The 24,182-nt window shown below is 36.8% G+C and overlaps 4 protein-coding genes across 7 annotated transcripts; all 4 read left to right on the top strand.

Moving 5' to 3' along the window:
• The first annotated feature begins 11,847 nt into the window (after positions 1–11,847).
• Positions 11,848–13,122, top strand: LOC143428910 (uncharacterized). Its single transcript, XM_076904187.1, has one exon. It carries the CDS (start codon positions 11,848–11,850, stop codon positions 13,120–13,122), a length of 1,275 nt encoding a protein of 424 aa, XP_076760302.1.
• Positions 13,123–13,859: 737 nt separating this feature from the next.
• Positions 13,860–16,193, top strand: LOC143428909 (uncharacterized). The gene is made up of 4 exons (XM_076904185.1): positions 13,860–13,976; positions 14,080–14,759; positions 15,721–15,998; positions 16,081–16,193. Exons 1-4 carry the CDS (start codon positions 13,860–13,862, stop codon positions 16,191–16,193), a joined length of 1,188 nt encoding a protein of 395 aa, XP_076760300.1.
• Positions 16,194–18,801: 2,608 nt separating this feature from the next.
• Positions 18,802–21,687, top strand: LOC143429203 (uncharacterized). 4 transcript variants are annotated; one of them, XM_076904702.1, is made up of 5 exons: positions 18,802–18,916; positions 19,449–19,559; positions 19,738–19,968; positions 20,055–20,312; positions 20,397–21,687. In XM_076904702.1, exons 1-5 carry the CDS (start codon positions 18,818–18,820, stop codon positions 21,543–21,545), a joined length of 1,848 nt encoding a protein of 615 aa, XP_076760817.1. In that variant the 5' UTR covers positions 18,802–18,817; the 3' UTR covers positions 21,546–21,687. The 4 variants fall into 4 exon arrangements, with proteins under 4 accessions (XP_076760817.1, XP_076760816.1, XP_076760815.1 ...); XM_076904701.1 differs by having other exon boundaries at positions 20,055–20,315; XM_076904700.1 differs by having other exon boundaries at positions 18,802–19,048.
• An 885-nt stretch (positions 21,688–22,572) lies between these two features.
• Positions 22,573–23,433, top strand: LOC143428908 (uncharacterized protein KIAA1143 homolog). The gene is made up of 3 exons (XM_076904184.1): positions 22,573–22,784; positions 23,037–23,169; positions 23,249–23,433. The coding sequence occupies exons 1-3, from the start codon at positions 22,674–22,676 to the stop codon at positions 23,431–23,433; spliced, it is 429 nt and encodes a 142-aa protein (XP_076760299.1). The 5' UTR covers positions 22,573–22,673.
• The last annotated feature ends 749 nt before the right edge of the window (positions 23,434–24,182 follow it).

Raw genomic sequence — 24,182 nt, 5'->3', positions numbered from 1 at the left:
CCAATTAAATTTACTATTCTGTACAAGTAAAAAATATTTGAAAAGCAACAAATCGGTTAATTAATTTTCGATTAATACGTAGTCAAAAAATACGAATTGAAATCGATTACAATCGATCTTTCATTGTCAGATAACCGATGAGCAAAACCGGTAAGACAACTTCGACTCACGACATCTAGCCAAATTACGCGTAAATCGCACATTTATCTTGCGAGGTGTGCGCACAGTTAACACATGGGTAGTACGAACACGTAGACTAATCAAACTACTCGTTATTATTTTTATTTGCGACACATGTTATAAAATTATACGCGTGTTAATGTCACGTTATGCTAAATATCGAATAAAATTATTAGACGTGAAATTACTTTAAGCCTCAAATGTTGGCTTCGACGTGTACTTTAAATTTGGAAATGTTTGGTTTACACAATCTCTCTACTTAACTTCGATTTATACGTAAAGCGTAAAGCACATGCAAGATTAATCGTTGCACATTTCCTGATGTTAGTCTCTCTAGCGAGAAACCTTGCGAGTATTTGTAAATCTCTTTTCGGCGCACCGGCAATTCTTTGAAAACAAGATGACGGAAAATCATAACTTACAGAACGGAATAATCGGCATGACATTGCGAAAATTGCACATGCGTTTAGCAATTGCACGTGCACGATTGTGCGGCTGCATCCAAAGACGTCTTACGCGGCGCCACACTGACAATAAGGTATCACAAACGCGCCGTCGCAGAACTGTTAATTAGAATACAGTACATTGTTGGAATCCCTAACGGAGATCACTCATCTAGACTTATGGATTCAAATAATTCATTGGGTTCGCGAAAAACGACTGCAATTAATTGATCGAGTGACTTTTAACAAATATTACTACTTGAGTTTATAAAGGTGATTCAAACATGGCCGATAAAAATTTCCAAGTAGATTTAAACCTATATAATATAAAGGTACTACAATTTCTACCGTTTTGGGTAAAAAATTATGGCGTCAGACAATAAAATACTAGTAATAATTACAAACTCCAAATCAGAAATTGAAGTTGCGCGCGATCACGCTTTAATAAAATATTCCAAACCCTATACACGCAGGGAATTCATCAACGTCGAACCTACCATTGCAACGATTCGGAACACACATGCGCGCGCCCGCCCCCACACACACGCGAGTACACATTACTGAATAGTTTATATTAAAAAATATAAAATAAAGTAGAGATAGTAATTTGTTGCCTTTCACGTGTTAAAGCTGTCGTTGCTGTTACGATGTAGTCCCTGCTATTTTGATAAATATGAATTGCACACCTGTTTGATAAACGAAATAAGAGGAAGGTTGTGTAATTATGTTTGCACTTAACTCGTGCGGCAATGTCAAATAACATCTTTTATCTTTTTGTTATAATTTCTATTCTTTGTAATTTTTACGTTTCGATTGTATACACAGGCTATGTCATAGAGTGACGTAAAATCAGATAAGAGAACTATGATGGTAATTGCACCGACGATTCTTGCAATTCGCATTGGAATTAATTAATCTTTAATCTATCCTTGTTAAAGCGACAATTACAAGACCGAGTGTTACACGGAAAATTAGGTCGTTCAACTTCGGAAGTTAACCTTTCGTTCATTGCGGTTAATTTTACGGTTAATGCCATTATCGAATTATCGACGTGCCCTAAAAAGGATAATGGAACACGCTCGGCGCGTAAAGTAGAAAGCGCCGGGAATGGAAAATTACGGAAGCTTTGTTTGATTCGTATCTGTAGAGTATGTTTATAAATAAGATGATAAGTTTATCGTTCATAACCCCATGATGTTTGACTCTGACGAGTCATCTGCAACCGTGTTATAATGATAATTTTCATGTAACATATATTTCATGGACTGTCTGTCTAAATACATGGAACAATATGTCGAGGAAATGTTTAACGTGATAAGGATTGCTCGTTTTAAGAAACAAATTAAATTTTTACTACCAAATTTTATATGGTTGTTTATCATCAATCTTCGATTCAATTATATATGTTAACTCAACGATAAGCAAAGTTGGTAGCCAAACGACGTTTTCACTACCATTTACCATTATTGTAGACCATAGGGTAAAGAATACAGGTGAATACAGATCTGGGAACATTTATCTTCTTCTATCATGGTTGCTTCCTTAGCGTTAGGCGTTTCCGTCGTAACTAGGATACAGTTCGAAAGAACATTGTCTATCCTTATATTAAATTTCAAAAAATATAATAGGCCAACTTAACGAAAGCATTTGAATTGAAAGAATATCTACTTTTCATTTAAGAGAAGAGAAGCTTCAGACTTGCATTATCTACTTTTATGAAACTAGATGTTTTATCACATAATGCAATTAAAAAAAAATATTTTTACCTGCCGAAGATAATGTACCTTTTTTACCCTATTTTTTCAAGAAACATTAAAACTCACTGACCCCTTTTTTCACAAATATAAAATCTGTATAATTACGAAAAATCGTTTTGTTATTTTTGCAAGTAATTGCAGTTTCATAACGCAACTCAATGGGTATGTTCAATTTATAGAATGCTGATAAACACTTTAAATATTGTTTTTATGATAACAAATTTACCTATAAAAATAACCGACGTTCTAGGGTAAATATATAGATATTGTGCAAATAAATTGGCGATTTCTGAGCTCCGAACAGTTCGATTAGATCAGAGTTTCTTAAACTGTGGGTCGCCAAAAATTATTTTTATTGTAGTATTATATTTTTTAAGTTCGTTATTCATTGCAAATTTTCAAAGTTAATGCAAAATTGCAAAAAGATATTTACCCGCAATGTTTATGGGGTCCCACAAAAATTTTTGTAAATATTATATTATGAGGTCACAGTATGGGCTCACACCAAAAAGTTTAAGAAACCCTGAACTAAACCGACGAATGATATTTTTTTCTTTTTACCGAAATACTCTCTAATTTTATTGAAATAAATAATTGATTCATCCATAGATTTCTTCCTTCCGATTACACGTCTACGTAACTATTGCAAACATATTTTTATTCATCTTACTGTTTTTAACGGAAATATATGACGAAGTAAAATTTGTAAAGTTGCCATTGATTGCGAATGAAACTGCAACTATTGAATTTTACAATACTTATACAGTAACAAAACGTACAATCTGTATATTTATGTGATATTCAATAACAATATTCTGTAAAGTTTGAAAAAGAAAGTAAAACGTAAAGGTAAAAAAAACATTATAGTTTTAATAAAATATATAATGTGCCACAAATAAATAACGCCGTTAGAAGTTGGATAAATGAGGAAAGAATTTAGGAAAGAACGTTGTAGCCTCCATCTTTTCTTTTACAATATTTTTCCGGCTGTTTCATCACATTTTCTTACTTAATACCTGTGTTATCGCTACGTGTACTAAATAAACACGTGCTGCAACAGTTGGTTACCTGTATCGGAGTTTGATCTAAGTACGTTACTAAACGTATACGAAAACTAGGTCACCTCGAGACCACCTTTTCTAATTTCGCCGTCGTCACGTGTGTATGTGGATGTCAAGGTTTTGTCTACTTGACCGATTAGCGATTATAAGTGTACCCTCTTAAGATCAATCAGAAACTAGTAAGTTATCTCATCGTTAAAGCATCGGCGTCCAATAATTGGCTCGGTAAGTCGCAACACTAACAATTCAATTTTGTGTGCGGGCGTGCGCAGGCACGTGCGTTTGGTATTAAAATAAACCTTTTCTTTTATTTTAATTATCGCGGGAGAATTTCCTAAAATAGCTCCTAAATATCAAAAAGTTGTATGTACGAACTTAACTTAAGTAATTAATATATATGCAAGTATCTTTTATAGCTATTATTACGAACAAGACAATTGAATATATTCGTATACATAAATCAATCCGTTCTATGAATATGTAATAAGGAAAGCCAATCTTATTACAGTTATAACGCTGCCATAAGGTTGCACGAGTGCAAGGTCAATGAAATTGTTCATACCGCATATGTAAAGATTCCTGAATAGTTTCGCCTTCGACCGGTTTCCTTTCGAGTTCAAGGCTCTCGATATATTATATAGCGTTGTATTAATTTAGATACTTTGAAACTATTCCTAGGCATTCTAGTTTTTCAAATTTATTTCATCTTTATACATTTAGAATCGTATTGAAACTTTAAATATATTCTTCTTTGAAGTTCAAAAAGATTCGGAAACTGATTGAATATCTTCGGTTTCCAAGAGTCTATTGTTATCTAGAGGTCAACTTTTCATGCCATACCGAAGTAGGATTGGTCGGACTCTTATATTCCAAGAAATGGCGCACCATCCCACTACGGTATATACATCCTGCCTACGTAATTTGGCAACGTTGCCATAAACAATGATACGTCTTACAGTTCTGTTAAATTCTAAAAAGAAAAAATATATACAATTTGAATGATAAGTTCTGTGTTGTCTGAAAAGATTAAATTCGTATAATCATCTTATAAAAATCGACCAACGTAGAAATTTTCAAAATCTGAAATAAAAACCTACATTTTCAAATTACTTATTAGATACGAATTATTGCATCAATTTTGTTAACATTTCATTAAAAGAAACAAGAGTGTATCATTGACTCTCATAATCGGTTTAACTAGTTACATCAACATGATGCAACTCGTCGACCGAGTTACCTTTGCAACGGTACGATTCCTTTATTTCATCGCCTCCTCGAGGGGCAAAAATGATAAGACAGAAAGAAAGGAGATGAGTATCTAATAGCATTACGGATCATTATCGTGTATCAGTATGTTCAATAATTAGCGCGCAGCGACTCTATCGTTTTGCCTGTTACACAGGCACACGGGCGCAGTATATAACATAACAATATAATGACGTGGATAAAAATAGTGGTGGTATGACGTGATAGAATTAATCAGAAAGAAAATCAATGCACGCGTATATGTATTACTAGAGGGTAACGAACGAATTCGCCTATATAGAGAAAGAACGGTGAATCGAACGGATAGGTATCTCCGAAATATCGACGGAGAGTTACATCACACGAAGCTACCGTGCGATGGAATTACTATATCACGAACCATACAAGTCGCGAGCACACAAACTTAGCACCACGTGCTCGTGGCGGCATGGCTACACTGACGAAACATATTGTACAATTTGTGGCTGATGAATTTCAGTCACCGTTCGCAGGAATTTCCATAATCAATGTCACCTATATTGTCTCGATAAACTATTTCGAGGAATGAACAGTTTTTCCACTCACTCGTAACTGACATTAAAATGTCATTAAGAACCGAAAACGAATGTTCTGCCCAACGTCCCTATCACTTTGAAATGCATCTATGCTCGATTTAACGTGTACTTTGAAATATTATACACGTTTTTAACCTTTGCTAGTATAGTACCTTGACGTTGGTTAAATAAAATTTTTCGATCGATAAGCTTATGCGTAAAAATCCCGAATTTGTGTTTGAAAGATCAGGATTTAAGAGGAGAATAAAATTGTACAGTACTACAATACCGTTCTTTTCTCAGAATTTTTTAAAGGTACGACCTCGACGAAGTTAACAGTATGGAGAAATCACAGTGGATACAGACAGCTGGTTGGATAGGCGCGCGCACGACGTATTCCAAAACGTATGCTGAAGGTTGGAATCGAACAGAAAAGTACAGAGAACTGCTAGAATTGTAAATTTCGATGTATTCAGACGAACGCAGCGTTCTAAGGTCGCATGAGAGAATACCTTATCCGCAGCTTAGCAAATAGCACCGGCGATTATCTCTCTCGCATAACCAATTCGAAATGCGTCAATGAATTCCTGAATGAAAACTAAAAGCTAGTAAGGTAAACATCGATGATCATCGTTAGTCAGGTGTCCTCGCGCAAGAATCTAATTTTGAAACCGATTGATTGTAAACAGGTTCGATTGACCATTTAATCGGGCTGATACTCGTCTATTTTGTAATTTAAATCGAGTGCATGCGTCTTTAAATAGTGATAGAGGGAGTGAGTGTCTAATATTGGATTTCAAATGTAAATCGAACAGTACCTGTGTCGTTCGGTGCACAGAAATCTCGGCTCGATGGTGGTTTTATGGTGTGTGAAGAGGAACGTGGCGTGTACGGTCGGGTCTCGTGATTTAACGTTACTTCATTTCTGAGAAACGCCGGTTCGCACGGTATCACAAGAAATTACGAATTTATTACGGTGTGGATAGGAGACGAGGCAGCGCTTAATAGCACACCAAATGACTCGTGCTACACGTACTGACGTAAACTAAACCGGCGCCAACACCGACCGAAGGAGACTGCCGTCCGGACAAGAATAAACGGGAATAAACTGAAAGTTTTTGTCCCCGGAAGAGCGTCCACTGCGTTTCATCAGCCAACCGCTAGAGGTCGAGCGCCCTACCAAGCGATCAGTTATCGAATTTGGTTCGACAGTTTTTCATTATTTTCGAAATTCCTTCGCAGTATACATTTTTTAATTAGTAGTGTTCGAAAGTAGCGAATTAAAAATAGCAATAAAGCATCTATTTGTTTCTACTTCCGTTATTTGAAATCTTATTTGAAGAGGCCATGTGTACTTTTTTTTATTTCGCCAGGAATTATCTAAGCGCGATATTGTGTTTAACTGGAATTATTTACCCGTACGTCTTTTTTGCGTTAATATTTGCGTTAATATTTACAGTTAAAGACGTAGTTTTCGTGGTAAACCATTAGTTCGTCGAATACGTGGTAAAGAACCGTATGATGAAATCCTGGCTGGTGTGTCTGCAGCGTGTATGTGTGTATATATATATATAGCTTTTAGTTTTATATATATATATATATATATATATATATATATATATACACTTAACAATGCGATTCAGACGATTGAAATATCAATTAATTACTCTCATAATTAATCAAATGTTTTAACTGTCCCCGATGTTTAAAATCTAACTAGTATTACGTCAGAAAATGAACGCTACACTGTTATGCATCTTTTCGAATATAACTGCATTACACTGCGTTATATAATTATCGCCCTTATCTTTTGGAAATACAGAGTTTAATGCTGAACCGTGGTATTCGTGGAAATGTCATCAACTAACGAGCAGTTTCATGGCAAATTTTATCGCAACCGGCTGTTTTGAGCGACTTATGGTGTGACACACAAGTCGAGTATAAGGTCGATTCATTAGTAATTGAGAAGAATGCAATCGATGAAATGCAAATGCGACACACGGAAAATATACGGACTTATCGATCTATTATACTCGCGTCATTTTTTAAAATTCATCGTCATATGAATCTTTTCATATTTTCATTTTCATACTTTCTTTATTTATCGTTATTAAATATATCCTGTACCGAATAAATTATAGGAATTTTCCAGCACAATGCTGCGAGGAAACAATACTCGTTGTTAGGATAGTAGGATCATCTATGAAATTTGCAAGCATCATGCAAAAAAGACATATAATCGTATCGTACTCATTCGTACTGTAATTAAATAGTAATGTTCAAATCAAGTTGTTCACGAAGAAAAAATATTAATAATTGTTAAAAAATTGTTGCGTCTTATAATTTCAATAGCATTAAGGAAATCAAATTTTTTTTATTTTCAGGGCCAATATTATTCATGTAATAAATAATAAATGATATTTCCTTTATGAAACATTTCCGACGAAAGTCTTGTTTTCTCGTTAAAGATTAAAAATTTATCAATGTATGTGTAGACATTTGTTACTGATTATATGTTCTTGTTGACCGAGAATTGTGACACATCTGTGCAACACGTTTCACATGTACGTAGCTGTTAATTTACTGTAAACCATGATAACGTTTCTTTTTGGTCTAATCAGTGTACAATTTTAACCTACTTACGCGAATAGTTTCGGTAGATATCATCGATTACATTGTGCATTGTCATTCTCTACAAAGTTTGTAGATACTATTAGAAATGAAGATTATTTAATTTCTAGAAATAGGAGCTAGTTAGTTAAAACTTTCTAGTTACCAGCAATTATTATTTTTACGAAATTTCTTACTTTACAAATGAGAAAATCACATTTCGGGCATTGTCTTCTTTCCCGGTTGTTGAAGAGGGATGATCAGTTTCGTTGGTTTATTCTTAGAGTACCATTTATGCAAATCATGTGAAAAGGGCTTGGTTAATTTTCATGATTCTTCGTGTCTTTGAAGGTCACTTTTTGGAAAGCTTATGTTGTCGTGGAAAAGATACCATCGATTGTCGCCATTTAATATTTTTTTATCATTATGCTCTACATCATCGTCTACCTTTAATTCATAACGAACTAAAGACCTACGGGCTATAAAATATATTTTGAAAGCACATTGTCTATGTATAAAGTTGCGAAATTATTGTAGACAATTTTCCACTACATTTAAAAAATAAGAGGAGTAAGATTGATCCAGGAAAATATATTGATATTACTTCGGATGACTATGGGAAAGGGTTAAACGATCGTCGTATTTTTAAGAATTCAGTTCAATGTAATAAAATATATAAAAAGGAATTAGAGAAATGTGAAACAGATCATTCGGAGTGATTAGAAGAAGAAATGTCAGTAGTTTATTCTAGCTAGATAAAACGACTGTAAAATGGAAACTTACGGTGGTGTTTGTCAGAGATGCGAACACATCGTTTCTCGACAGTTGGGCTCTTAACAAAGGTTCGTCCTTATTAGAAATAACTTTAAAGGCATTAGCGTACTCTAAGTTGTCCTTCGTACTCGTCTCTTCGGGATTCTGTTCAAAATAAACTTATTCATATTATTATGGTAGCATATTACTTAATAGAAATTGCAAACTTTTCCAATTTTTTATTGATGATTTCAAACGGTACTAATTTGGAACATTTCCACTTTTGTAAATTGTAAATTCTCGATATTGTTTAAAAATACGATAACTGCACAGTTCGGACGGGTAAACGTTCACTTTGGCAATAGTACGAGGTGAGACCTTGATCTATTTTGCGTTACTTGCAATTGGTGAGATAACGGTGGGACTTTTAAGCCGTGAAGCGAATAACGCTCATACGTGCTCCGACAGTTCCAGCGGAAAAGAACGTTGTTATGTCGTCGTTGTGCTATATTCCGGATATTTAATTCCACGGATGTGCTGTTCTTACGGTAACACGTGACGGACGAACCGTATCAATTTTGTTACTACTATTGTTTTAGACGAGATGATTGGACGTAGTTCGTTTAGTTTCAAGCATCGAAGAACAATAAGTTCCACTTTGATAATACGGGTAGTACCTTTAGTAGATATTTTTTTGGATGATTTCGATGATCCATCTCAAGTTTCTCGATTTTCGATCGAAGTTTCGAAGCTTCTCGAACGCGTAATCGTTTATGTTTCCTAATGGCATACTGCTCGGCTTTCTGGATTCATCTTTCCAGCAAGTCGATCGTTTCAGTCTACGACAAAATACTGCTTAATTTCCTCTAATTAGGTTTCGTAAGAATAAAAAACGACGCTCACTGGTGGTTTGCATCTTCCTTTGCAAACCCTATCGCGATTCCTCTACAATTTTCAAAATCCATCAACTGTTTGTTCTGAATGTACCGTAATTCGTATTGCTGCGACCGTGGGAATATTGAAAACAATGCTAAACATTGAGAGTGTTATTAATGGAAAAAATTTGTTCACGATACACGGGAAAATCGTCTTCGATTTCTGTTATGAGCACAAAACAAAGCTCCTTTTCGAACGGTTGATTCAGGTCGCTAACTCGAATCAACGATTAGCAATTAGACTAATTTTGAAATTGGGTTACAAATTACTCTGGATTCATTAGCGAATTAATGTCGTGCGCGTTTCAGTTTGTCATCGATTGCTTCTTGGGACGTCCAATTATTTGTACACTCGATATTCTATTGGCCGAAATTGCCAACCGCCTATGTGTCGGTCCATTACTTTAAGTGGGAAACAATTAATATTCCAGACAATCCGGGTGATCTATTCTTACGAACAAGATAAATAACTTCTGACCTCGAGAATTTAATAAGAATTCTATACATTGTTATTCACAGAACGTGGTATTTACATTAACTCTTTGCACTCTTTAATAAAAAAAAAAGAAACAAATATAAAGTACAACAAAGTTTCAAAGCTATATTTAATGCTATAATTAGTAAAAAAAATCAAGTTTTTCAAATAGCAGTCAAAGTAAATTTCAAATGAAACAGTTCAAAATTATTGGCAACAAAATTGATAAATAATTCGGATAAAATCAATTATGGAAACAATTTTATTAATGAAAATTTCGTATCAATTGCTCTGTCTGCAAGTGAATAAAAAAATTGCATCTATTTTAAATTACGTTAGCATTTGTAACACAAATTTTCTACAATACGACTACTCTGTAATTCTAATATAAATCATCATCAACATTTTTGCATTTTCTAATAATCTCGCCTCCACTTGGGCATAATGATAAGAGTTTTGTAAACGTCACCGTCATCTTTTTGAGGAGAATCCACGTATAATTCCTTATCCTTCATGAGCCGTCGATCCAAGGTACGCGGATCGCGTTCCTGTATCGGCACCAGCGGGTGTACTGTAGCAATTATGCGTACATTCCCCTAATTCGATCGCCTTAACTCGATTGTGACATCGCCTTCAATGCCATTAACCGAGGAGGATCGATTAAACGATGCGAGACGAGCACGTCGAGTCGTAATCGCGTGCTTCGTTTGATTGCCACGTGGTTCGGTTCTCTGTGTGTAATTATTCTTTAAATCGTTGCTAACTTGACAAAATTTTGATTATCGAATTACATTCTAATCAATCTGCGTCAAAAGAGAATTTAATACTATTTATTTATTATTTTTTTCATAAACGATTACGAAAGTTGAACTTGCTACACCGCAACTATTCGAAAAATGCATATTTGCCTGAAGTTTTCTATCGAGATGGAAATGTTTTATTGTTGCAAGATTAAATTAATAGAAGCACAGTAGTCGTTTCGAATTCATATTCGAGAACGTCTGCAAAGAACGTTGACAGGGGAAGCTTATCGTGTATATTTGAACAAGATTTAAATTATTGGACGCGATAAACTAACAGACTGCCCTCTAGTCGGTCTCAGTTGTTTAGCCATGTATTTATGGGTGGCGATTGGTCTCCCATGGTAGAATACTCCTCCGCTGAGAACGATGGCGAAACGTCGATTATGTAATAATCGAGACGTGCTGGCTCTGGAAACTGGATCGTTACACCATGAAATGTATTACCGTAAATAGAAGCGTAAATCTTCCTTCCTTACCATAAACATTTTCAGGTAGTTGACACGCGAAACCTGATGCTCTTCAGAAAAAATTCCCTCTTTTGTACAATAAAAAAATTGCTAATTAAGGGGGTCGATTTACAAGGATTGCACAGGATGCGAGAGCTGCTGTTCGCCTGTCGCAGCGTATTACATCGCAAATAAAGATAACGTAATTACAGCTTATCGCTGTTCCAATATTTCGAACCTCATCGAGAGACGCATTCTTTCGCTTCTCGATTTCAAGCTTTCAGTTGATCATCGTTGCGCTAAATCATTGCCGAATCGCGGGCGCCGACAAGTTATAAGGCAGATATCGAAACCAGTTTCTCAAGGCTGCTCGCCTCGACCGAAGCCATCGCAATCGATCGATTGTAAAGGAGAAACCAGGCCCTGGAGCGAACTTCACAAGGAAACCTTAACCTACTTGTTGTAATTAGATGAAAATTCCTAGTCTATCATCGAAACAGTGTTGATCGATGAAAATCTTTAGTAAACCTCGCAGATTACCCGTTTAGGCCACTCTAATGTCGCTGAGTCGATCAGGTTGTATTAATGGAGCGCGGTCACCATGGGAAGAAGAAAGCTTCGAAAGAGAGCGAGGACAAACCGAATACGCTTCGCGACGCGACTATTCCGGACGTTAAAGAGCAATACCTCTTCCTGCTAGAATTCTTCATCCAGCACATGACCAGTGAACGTTTAGCGAAACTCAACCAAATGTTCTTTGTCCCAACCACCATTTCCGTCGAATTCCTCGACTTCACCGGAAACGATGGGATCGAGATAACCTCGGTGGATCCGTTGTTTCAACCCCAAGCGGGTGTAGCGGAAGACATCGAGTATTTTTATTCCGGTCGTTCCGTGATCTTCGCCATCAATCGATACACGGTGATCAACAAATTATTCGATCTGCTCGTAAAACTGTGCGTGCAGAAAAAAATGCCGGAGGCCGTGAAACCGGACGTGATGGTTGGTAACGGAGAAGTAGACCTGTCGAAACATTTCGCCGCGCTGAGAAAGGAGATGCTGCAGTGCTGGCACAAAATGGCACCACCGCCGAGAGTATTCGAGGGAGAAATCCCATTAATTCACAACGATGTGATAGTTGGCGCCATATCTATCTTCGTTAGAATCTCCGGCTTTGGGCAGACGATCGTCACGGAATTCGAATCGCCGCCGGATAGAATCATCTCTTCGTATGTCTTCAAGACCGACGAGACTGAGCAGAAGCCAGCGGCATACAAGTGTCGCATCGTTGATTCGCGAATCGGAGACGTTTGCAGGGATTCGAAGGAGGAATTAGTGAAAGGGGAAACTCCTTGTTGTGTTTGTATTAGAAAGGAACATCCGTGTACCCCTTGTGGACATCCAAACGGAGCTACATTAAAGCCGCGCGTAAGCCGCAAACGGATCGCCGAATCAACTCCGATTACGATTTCCCGATCAAAACCGGAGACTTGCGCAGACGCGCAAAAGCAGACTGGCCTGATCGAGTTGAGTCGAGGAGCTGCGCAACCGTGCGGAAAGGCGGTGATTCTGAAGGTATCCGGGATCATGGATACCGGCCAGGATAAGAAACCGACAGTCACAGTTGCATCTGAGTCGGAAGCCGCAGGGGCAGATGGTTCCGATCCTAATTACGACGTGTTTGTGCTCAGGATTGGAAAAAAGGGTATCGTCGGGGTCGGAGAGAAGTCGGACATACAGCTAGAGATGAAAACTCCGAAAGGGCCCGAAAGGGGGCCCCCTATTAGGTGCGAAACTAGGGAAATACAGACGGAAGATAAAAAGAACAGGAGAAAGAAGAGGAATAGGAAAAAGAAGTAAACTGAGCGGATTGTTTTTAACTATTTTCGTTTAGAGATGAAAAGAATTGTATTTGATACGTTATGTCTCCTACTCTTATTAAATTGGAACACATTTCGAGAGTTCGATTGTCCTTATTTTGTATACGGTATTGGAATATTAATTTTATTTATAAGTATACCACATATAAATTAAACAGTGAAAAATTAAAAATTTCTTTACAAAAAGTACAGGTATCAGTATTTACTAATATTTAAAAATATTTTTATTAAATATCTGTATCTTTTCGAATTAAATTTTTTATATCTAGTTCATATTTGGTGTTTTTTTTTCAAATAAGATATTTAAATAGAAATACTTGATTTGCAGAAGAATGAATTTAAAGTGCCAATACTGTATGGTGCTGCTCATTTTGAGAGTGGAGCAAGTCGATTTTTTGTTAAAAAATAAATTATTTACAGATGTAAAGATCATATTAAGTTTTATCTACAATTATCATTATTTTCATTTTTTTCAAATATGGACTTGCCCCACTTTCAGAATAAACAAACATATGTGATGTCTTTTGAAATCAACGTTCCCAGTGGTAACTAAGGGCAGTGGCGCCCTCCGTGTAGGTTTTGAAATTTTTCAAATCGTTCAATTTGATGAAAATGTCTAAATTGAGGGTTAGTCGATAACGCCGGTTTTTTATAATAATAGTCCAGTCAATTATAGGAAGAATGTTGGAAATATTGTAATGCTGCTATTCAGACGAAATGGCAGATGAGCAACAACTTTTCTTAATCGAGTTTCTAGTCGACAGAGTTAAAATTCCGGTGATAAGGGCGATGCAAGATGAACTGTTACCTGCATGCACTTGCGTTTCCTTTCAAGTAATAACTAAACTGTACTAAATACATCAATGATTTCCCTTTAAGTCACATTTACAAAACGCAAAAACTGATTTCGAATACTACTCCAAGCATAATTCCATAGATTCTCAGTCTGCCACCGATTGACATTTGCCAGGAAGCCCTAACGGATGGCTGCGGTTGCACCGAGGGCGACACGCAAGTCTTTAAAAAAGGCAAATCTTGTTTGTTCGCGTTACCATCGATCGTTCTCCAAAGACCATTGACCACCTTCCCCATAAAATTATCCGTCTACAAAAAGCTACCACCCGGAATATTACCAGATGTGATGCTGATTGGGAGTCATCAGATCGAGGCGAAAGCCATTATAAACGGTGTGCTGAGTCAACTAGTCTTCAGAGTAGCGAATCCCTGTCAGACTATCAAAGATACGTTCAATATCGCGACAGCGACCGGACAATGTGTCGGATCTGTGACAGTTTACATAAGAGCTTCCTGTTTCGGGAAGAAGATCGTTACCCAGTTTCAGATCCCTCACAACAGGAAACCGTACCTTTTCAAGGGAGCCGATGACAGTCCCGTTTTCCAATGCAAAAAAATACCATCCGAATGCAACACACCAGCTCCACTGAAGTGTACCTGCCGAAAGAAACGTATTGACGATAGCGGCGAGTCTATCGGAAGAACCTGTTGTCCAACGCCGATTGTACAAACCTGCTCGTATCCTCCTCTGGTATCTGTCAACCACGAAATGCCTGATTCTGGTCCACGACACTGCTGTCCTTCTCGTCGGGGATCTCCTGGGTACTTGTTTCCTCGTCTTCTGTTATGCTTTAACTCTTTGAGGCATAGCGCTATTAAAAATGTCCCACCTTTTTCATACGTTTTTCTATCATCTTTTAAAGTTATTTGCACAACGGCTTGATTTTATTCCTTTATTAATAAGGGGAGACCAGATTTGTTTAATTTTTAAAGAATAAAATTTCTCTCGTTTGTAACGTGAGTCTGTTTAGTTTCGAAAATACCGAATTACCTTAAAGAGATAAACGAGGGGGTAGATTAACTTTGTTTTTGCGTGGAGGAAATCATTATGAAGGGGTTAACCCTTTGCACTGCTTTGTCGAGTGTGACTACCATCGACATTGGTAAGTAAAAAAAAGTCAGTCGAAGAACTGCCTGTTGAATTGCAAATTTCAAATAAAACATTTAAAATAATAGGGAGTTATTGGCAATGAAATAATTCAGAGTGCAAAGAGTCAACACCTCATGATTGCCACACCCATACCATCGCCTTAATTTGAAACCATGGATTCTGCCCCTAAGGTAAGAAATTCTGAGTGAATTTCCATGTTACAATTCTGGCCATTTCTGTTAAATATTATCAACAATATTAAACATTTAATTTTTATGGTACAAGAATTGTACACAAATGTGCGATTATTTCTATTTTAATTTACACATACGTCAATTTCTGCATATGTGGTTACTATTTTTTTAGAATATAAATAAGACAAAATTGTCGATCAATGATTAAAAGAAGTAACGCGAAAGTTTATCCATAACGAATTGAAAATAGTGATAGAAAAGGCTTGTTTGTTCAAATCAAACGCGTTCGAATGCAATGATCGAAAGCAATTTAATTAGATTAAACTACCTGTATTTCGATTACACTCAAATACACCTTTTATTTCTTCGACTTTAATACCCAAATAAACTATTTTTGTAAACGCAAAAGTAACTTTTTTTTTAATAACGTTGTTTTCAGGAAACAGACAGACTGTCCACCACGTTTTCCAAAGGCACGTCGACGAGGGCAACTACCAGCTGCCTCCGAAACTTCGCATTGCTGTTCAGAGGTTGAACAAACGTTCAAAGACATACGTCAACAGGCAGCCGCAGTAGGAAAATGTTCTCCTTGTACCCAACCAGATTCTTGTTCAACTTGTTGCAAATGTTTCTTCTCAATGGCACCGAAAGGGTTCAGCGATTTGCTTACTAAAGAGATTATTAAAAAATGTGGATGTTCTGTCAAGGATTACAGTTGTAACTGTAGTAAACTAAAATGATGAGAGACACTGTTGCTCTTGAAAAATGAAAGAAATTTTATAATTCACATAACTGTAAGTTCGAGTAAAGGAAAAGTATTGTATTATTTTGAAAAATTTTTTATATAATAGTTGTCAAATAAAATATCAGAGAAAAATAGGAATTAAAGGGATGAAGTTGTCATCTAATTAGCCTTTATTTTCAATACTTAACCTTTCGTTAACGAACTGTCTTTATGCAAAATTCTGTGTGCATACAACATGTATTGGACTCAGCCATCCTAAAGTTTTATATGGTAATCAAATAACATTTCTTTGAAATTCTTTAACTACACATTTCTAATATTATACAAGAAAATAAAATTAATCTTCCTTAAACTAATTGTAACTGCAAAATATTTCTCCTATAAACCATCGATATACCCGTAAATAAAACTAATTCTTTTTCCATTTTCAGTCAACTTATTCACCGGTATGACGCCATTATTGAATATTTTCACCGAAAGTGTGCAAGCAGCTCTTTATTTAGAAACAATATCACAATCACGTATTTCTTAATTGACATAAAATCGTGGGAAAGTATTGCTGTCCACAAAAAAAGGAACTTTCCCGCAATTAAAATACCCGGAAGAAGTAATTACTGGGTAGCGTTAGAGAAGGCTAGATACGAATAACAGTAAACGTGGAAACGATGGAGCAAGCCGGACAGAAAAAAGGTAGAGGGAAAAAGTCACATCGATTCAAGAAGAGGGAACAGAAAGAACGGACAGAAAGAGCGGCGAAACGGGAAGCGGAGAAGAAGGAACGTTTGCGGAAATGGGGGGAATGTTGGGAGAGGAAGTTCCAGGCTCAGGAGGATTGTGATAACGCGGAATGTTACGTGGCCAAAGGATTGTGCATGAAACCAAGAACCCAGTCGAATATATGGATCAATGTAACGCAAGACAAATCCATCCAAGCAATACAAATGACACTAAAGTACGATTTAGTCAGCTTTGGTAGTTGAAAATTAAAAAATTGATATTCGAACGTGATTTCTAAATAGAAGATTGTCTAACGTTAAGTGATTGTTGATTTGACGCACATTCAGATGATTCTTTCGTTTACAAATAATCAAAGTTATGACGTAGAATATAGTAAATATGACCTGTGTTGAATTAGGTTCGAAAGGTTAAAGTACACGTAAAGTTATCTACGATCTCACTGCGTCATAGATAACAACAATATTTACAGTCTTTAGCAATTTACTTTAAATATTTGTTACTATTTGTTATCTCTTATGCCTTGTATTTTAGTCCCTTTTTGTCAGTATTTAAATATAAATGGCGTCACTATTACACTTAAAAATGAAACATTATATACATATATTTGTTTTACGTATAAATACATTTTTAAATGTAATTTCGACTTATAATAAGTCTATAATGGAATGAGTTTAAGACTATGCTTTTTCTACTTATTTATATTGTCCCTTTGGTATTTTTATACTACCCTTTTTGATGACAAAATATTGACCAAAAAGTTGATTTAAATACTGACCGAAAGTAGATTTAAACACCGATCATTTTTTTGTTGCCACTACTTATTATTACAGTGCCTTAGCAGTGACTATATTTTTGAATATTTTCTGTAATTAACATCAATGCACAGAATATAGATGTGTGTAAAAAAAGTTTAACGAGGTTGATAATTAATTTTTACAGGCATGTACCAGTTCTGAAACTTAAACCTCCACCACTGCCACCTTTGTGGAAACAAGAGGCGATGAACAAAGCGTCCGTGCAGAAGAACGCGCAGAAAGTTGACAAAAAAAGTGGCACGGGGAAGAAGAAAAAGAAGTAGAGTCGAAATCCGATGTACGTCTCTCCGTCTAATTATATGTTATGATTACGTTTCTTTGGAACTTTGTCTTCGCATATTCCTTTATGCACCTCTTTCCTGCTCAACTACGTTTTACTTTGTTTGTCGAGGCATTCGTAAAAATACATCAGAGACCATGGCGACGTCGCGTCCGTTTATTCTCGTCGTTCAGTACATAGTTCGACGAAGTACAGAAATGGAAGCAGTCTAGCAATGAGAAGAAACAGGCAAAACGTTTCGCATTCGCCAACGTTCTTTCGGCTAGTTAACCTAAATATCGAAACACAGAAATGGAGAACGTATAAAACCATGGAGAATTACGTAAAGAAAGAAAAGAATTTGATTCAAAATGTAGGAAAATTGTACAAGTTGGTTCACACGAGAGGATAACCGTTTGTGTGCAAACAGCAAGGACGTTGCACGCCAGGAGTTACTCCTGTCCAACGAAATTAGAGAGAAGGGAGGAAAGAAAGGAAAGTGGGCGATAAAAGGCGACGGAAGGAAGGGGCTGGAATCGCGAAGATGAGACTGCGCGCACTCTTGCTCCCCTCTTCCTCCTTTTCTCTTTCCTCCGCCACCCTCGGCGCTTGCCACCAAACGGCGAACGGGGTTGTAAGCCGATATTGTCGGGCAGGCGCATTGGAAACCGGCGACCAGCCGGGAAGGAAGATAACAATAAAAGAGCATATATAATCGCGCCTAAACGCACGTTAACCTCGCGGCCTGGCTGGTTGGTCGGTTGACGCGTCGCCTGTCGAAATGTAAGCACGATGAGAGAGAGAAACGGGAAAGTAAACCACGCTCGAAAGTAAAGCATCAACCGATATCTCAAGCCACGAGAGAGGATCCACCGATACCGGACGGTGCGATCCTTCGCGGTGGATTATTCTCGTGGGAGGGTTAATTTCCGGTCGGTCCTGCGTTTTTCTATCCATTGCGTTTTAACGAGGAGTAATCATGAACAACTCGCCGCAGAATACCGAGGTGGCCGGGCAACAGCACCGTACCGGCGTTAAGAACAGCGACGAGGAGGAATGGAGTGGTGTCGTGGAATGTGTAATGTTATTGCATCGACTCGTGTATCGAAAGAATGATTTTTATTTGCTGAAACAGCCTTCCTCGAGCAGTTTCTTGTTGCCCATTTCGAGTTGTTTTTCGTGGTCAAGGAAATTCTGTGGGTTGCACAACGTGTGTTGAATCTTATTATCTGATTCTTACTTTTTTGTTGATGTTATCGTTGTTGTTGTTGTTGTTGTTGTTGTTTTTCTTGTTCTTGTTCTTGTTCTTGTTTATAACGATATTGTTTTTTTTGCCCTTTTGGTAGATGTATACATCGATTTTATTTCACTTCTAAATTCACCACGCGAATTATTCGAAAAATGCATCACATATATCTCTGGGTTACGTTGTTTTTGTTGCGACGCTATATTTGTAGAATGTAGATTCGCTAGAAAGTTTAGTAAAATTCGTGTAGTTCATTGAGACATAAGTTTCGTCTGTTAAAATATGCGATGTTGAAGTCTCAAGTAGAAGCCTTATTCTTTTTATCGTTCACTAGGGAGTTACCGTTCTATTGTGCTTTCTGCAGGCTGTTCTGGAGAGGTCGAAATCAGATCGAGTGACACGAACGGATGAAGATAGACGTCGTCGGACAATCATCGTCGAGAAGAAAAATAGCACGTACGGTTTCACATTACAGGTAACGTACGCAATCGTTTGCTTGTAAGCTTCGCAAAATATTCTACGGTAACGTTTCTGTAACATTCTTGCTTATATAAGTAACGGAATTGTTCGTTTGAAATTTCTAATTGTCGCGGAGAATAAAATTCTAAGCCAAATACGAAAAGATTTTAATGGATCTACGTAAAATTGTATAGAGCTACGGAATACATTACAAAAGGGAACAGGAAATCGAGATGGTCACGTATGTCGACTATGTGGACTACGATGGACCAGCGTTCAAAGCCGGCATGCGAGAGGGTGACGTGATACTTTCGATAAACGGCCACGAAATGGACAGAGCCGACCATAAAACGCTGGTCAATTTCATAAAGAACTGTGATACCAGGATGCGAATGGTCGTATCCTTTGAAGACTGTGTAAGAAAGGTAAACCTAAAGGACATATATAGTTCGCAATTAATAGACAATGGAACAGATCTCAGCGTTAACGCGATATGGATAATGTTTTCCAGGTGGAATTACATATGCGTTATATCGAATTGCAACGTGCCCTCCAATCACGCCTCGGGGAATTGGACAGACTTTGCGAGCGAGAACGGTCTATTCTCATGGGTCGATGGAAAACCCATTCACTGCCAGCGCGCAAGAGAACGCCTAATAATGTGATTACAAATAACCCCAATCAACCATCGCCGTCATCAAGTTTCAATTCTTCCACGATCCAATGTTGTCGACCGGCTACATCCACGGAACATCTGTTATTCTACAACGTGGTAATCTAGAAATTATTCGTTTATTTTCCAGATTGATTCGAATACCCGCAACACAGAAAACAATAATGAATGCATTTACAGTTTCCTGACGGACGTCCGTGTTTAGTTCCGCGGAATACCGCTTGCCTGGTAGCTGTAGGTCCTCCCCGTTCGCGAAGCGATCACCACCATTTTCTTTCGAAAATGTCAAGTGAATCAGGCGCGACCACTTCGTCACGGCATAGCTATCATCATACCAACGGAATGAACAGTACACCAGCCAAGTCGAAATCGCACAAATCCTGTCAACAACAACAACAGTCAAGTACAAGTGGTGACCCTTCTGTCCTCCACCCTCCGCCACAAAATAGTCTATGCGTTGCTTGCATTTCTAGCGCCAGCCGTCGTAGAGAGCAATCGGATAGCGGCAGTTTGGACGCTTACGACTTGGCTAGTCCATGCTGCGATCCGAATTGCGTGCCCAGTCGTAGACGTCGAGAGAAGCAAAGAAGAGCTAGAAACGAACAAAATCATCATCAACAGCAACAACAACAACAGCAACAGCAACAAGTACACCACCATGCACGAGAACAATCACAGCAAGCGCAACAACAGCAACATGGCGCTCACAGTTGCTCTCACACATCCGGGCACAGTCTACATTCCATTACCAGTAGCGACATTTCAACCGCGGCCGAGAGCGTCGCCTCTTGTTCAACGAGCCTAAGCACGGATACCCTCTATTGGGATCCAAGCGTGCATCAACGACCACCACCGTGCCTTCAATACGCCAAGCCAAAATCCTGGGACAATCTGACTACCAAGGCGTTCGGTGGCTACGGTTTCGGATACGGTTATTTAGACACAGCTACGATAAAAACGCACAGCGCCGAGAGACCCGGAAAGGGTACTCATGGACGGGCGAAAACGCCCACCGGCACCGTTCAAAGAAGAACAAGCAGTAGCACCACCTACTCGGGCAGTTCCAGTAGACATTTCCAGCCCACTAAGTCTACCGAAAGTCTGTTGATACCACCGCCATATCAGAGCGAATTAGATGCCAGTTTAAGCTGTGAGTGTTTAGACGGGCCAGCGCCACGGTGCATACCTGTAATTCAGATGGAGAAACATAATCGACAGGACGAAGGTGGATATATTATTAGTACGCACACTCAAGTTCGACATCGTCGGTCTAGCCATTCTGATGGGAAATTAAGGGCTTTAAATAACTCTGAGGTAACGCGTTTATAAATCACCAATTTGATTAGAAACTGTACTCTAATAAAAAATACTCGCATAATTACTATATCGAATTTTGGATAACAATGATATATCCAACATGTATCATACTGCCCTGCTTAGCTTATTCGTTCGACCTAATGTTTTGAATACTCGAGACAGGCAAAACCATTTGCGATTATACTAAGATGTGAAAAACGCTATAAAACTCCAAATATTCCCAAGTACTCTAAAACAAGAATAATTTGCCGAATGAAACTAGGAGTTCCAACTAAGATGGGTATAACATACATTGAGCTTGTTCGCATTTAAACCTTTGTATTTAGCTTTATATCATGACAGTTATTGTATTCTTATCAAACGAGAGCAGAATGGACCAGCGTTTTTTAAACTTTTCTCGGATACGTATAATTATCGCTTACAAATTTGGTTAACTAAAATGTCGTTTGACCAACAAATGATTTCCTACTGATAGTCACGAGTCATTAAAAAAAGATATATCGACGTTCATAGTCCTAATTAAATGTTTTTCAAATTTTTATTGATAGTTGATTATACTATTGATTAAAAACAGTTTTAAACTGTGACGGACGTTAATAGAAACATAATCGTTACCGTGAAAGAAAGAAATTACTAAAAAGTATTATTTTGAAGTTGGAATTATACAATACCCTGTAGTTTCTTGAAATGGAAATGAAGTAGAAACTGGAAATATACGAAAAGTTTTTACAAAAATGAAAGATGTTCTTTTTTCAGAAGCCGTCTACTTTTTACCATCTTTTACATAATACCTGTTATATACGTAAAGATGTTTTATAAGCACATACCCAGACCAGAGAGAGAGAGAGAGAGAGAGAAAGAGAGAGAGAGAGAGAGAAAGAGAGAGAGAGAGAGAGAGAGAGAGAGAGAGAGAGGAGAGAGAGTGTCAAAATCACAAATAGAAACTTACACATAAAATTCATATAAGTTTTCGATTGTACCAACCTATTAGAAATAATGTACTAGTGAATCTTACTAGATAAATTTCACTTTTCTATCTATGTACTATAAATTCTTTATGTTTACACGCGCTATTATTTTATGATGAATTTAAGTTAGAGAGAGGTTATACCTTGAAAATATTAACGGAAAAGTAACAAAATGTCAAGGAAGAAACATAATGTGTCATATATTAAACCAAACGAGCCCAAATTTTTGCGTGAACTAAAAGAACAAATTGGATATAAAGAAGGACCTACAATAGAAACAAAGGTATATATTGTTGTTTCTCATGATGCAACAACAATTATTGAATCTGAAAATTATGAATTCTAATGCAATTATATTCCACTAATCCGTTGTAATTAATATAGAAATGTATTAAAAGAAATATGTATATATATGATTATGAATAGACAGCTATATGTATACATAGTCTTTTAATTATGTTGCACACAATAAATGTTTATAACTAATTTATTTATAACTAGCATAAAGATCTATTTAAATAACTTCTTCAAACAGAGAGAAGTATTACCGCAAGTTTCAGATAATGATGAAGAAGAACGCGAAGAGGAAAAACCTGTTGTAGTTGTATTAAATTCTCAACATTTGACTGCAGAAGAGGCAGATGCTTATAAGAAAGGAAAGGAGGAAGGTATACATTTTATAATTTTCAAATGCAATAATTGAGAAGTTGGATGATAAATAAATCACACGCAAATTGTAAATTTTAGAAGAAGCTAATGGCCCGGCAGATTTATCTAAGAAAATTATATTCAGGAAAAATAAAATAACAAAAGGTGAATCTGATGCATTAGACAAGCCAATGAAAAAAAAGATTAAAAAAATGAAAAAGGAAAGGGTTGTGCTATCTTTTAACAATGATGATGATGTTGATGATGATAATGATTATCTGTAATATTACACTTGGATGCATTAAATATATGCATTAGTAATTAAAATATATAAAATAGGATAACATAGACATTGTATATAGATAGTATTGATTTTAAAAAGATATTTCAAGTACACTTTTGTTATACACACACACACATACACACACACACACGGTAAGGCTTTTCTCTAAGATTAATGTAACGATATATAGATAATTTAATTTTGATAACAAGTTTGCATGAAACAACACAAATACGTTTAAACTATGAGTCTATGAGTTTATATTTTAAATGTAAATACTATTGTACATACAACTCTAACCTTATTTTTTAAAATACTGTTAAAAATTTCGATGTAACCAAAAAGAGAGAAAAGAGATGAATAAAACTAGAAACCTTTCTAAATTAATTTTCAAAAATTTATAAAATTGTATATTTAATTGATTACTTTAATATTTAAACAAAGAATAATGATATGCGAGGAAATTGTTTGAAATAAAACGAACTATATTGGCGCATAGTGTACGTATAAAAAGTAAACGAAAAGATACATTATTGTTTCTAAGTAAAAATCATGAAAATTGCAATGATTTCCGACAGATATCCTCAGATGAATCATATCGAGGTATTTCCTGAAGGAACGTATGGAAAAGGGCGGGGGCTTGCTGGTCAATTCATTATTACACATTGTTGCAATTGCAGATTGTCCTTATTCTTGGGAGAGCCTCTCATTGGATGTGCACGTGTACTCGGTCACGTGACGATATATAAC

Source organism: Xylocopa sonorina, chromosome 11 (assembly GCF_050948175.1).
Source record: "Xylocopa sonorina isolate GNS202 chromosome 11, iyXylSono1_principal, whole genome shotgun sequence".
Classification (NCBI taxonomy): domain Eukaryota; kingdom Metazoa; phylum Arthropoda; class Insecta; order Hymenoptera; family Apidae; genus Xylocopa; species Xylocopa sonorina.
The sequence above is the reverse complement of the archived record's forward strand: the minus strand, read 5'-3'. Positions and strand labels throughout refer to the sequence as shown.

Coding starts and splice junctions, on each gene's coding strand:
- LOC143429203 (XM_076904699.1), top strand. CDS start 18,818: ATGAACAACTCGCCGCAGAATACCGAGGTGGCCGGGCAACAGCACCGT. Junction 19,560..19,737: donor CGTACGGTTTCACATTACAG/GTAACGTACGCA, acceptor AAAATTGTATAG/AGCTACGGAATACATTACAA. Junction 19,969..20,054: donor TTGAAGACTGTGTAAGAAAG/GTAAACCTAAAG, acceptor AATGTTTTCCAG/GTGGAATTACATATGCGTTA.
- LOC143428910 (XM_076904187.1), top strand. CDS start 11,848: ATGGAGCGCGGTCACCATGGGAAGAAGAAAGCTTCGAAAGAGAGCGAG.
- LOC143428908 (XM_076904184.1), top strand. CDS start 22,674: ATGTCAAGGAAGAAACATAATGTGTCATATATTAAACCAAACGAGCCC. Junction 22,785..23,036: donor GACCTACAATAGAAACAAAG/GTATATATTGTT, acceptor TTCTTCAAACAG/AGAGAAGTATTACCGCAAGT. Junction 23,170..23,248: donor TAAGAAAGGAAAGGAGGAAG/GTATACATTTTA, acceptor TGTAAATTTTAG/AAGAAGCTAATGGCCCGGCA.
- LOC143428909 (XM_076904185.1), top strand. CDS start 13,860: ATGGCAGATGAGCAACAACTTTTCTTAATCGAGTTTCTAGTCGACAGA. Junction 13,977..14,079: donor GCACTTGCGTTTCCTTTCAA/GTAATAACTAAA, acceptor ATAATTCCATAG/ATTCTCAGTCTGCCACCGAT. Junction 14,760..15,720: donor TCTCGTCGGGGATCTCCTGG/GTACTTGTTTCC, acceptor CGTTGTTTTCAG/GAAACAGACAGACTGTCCAC.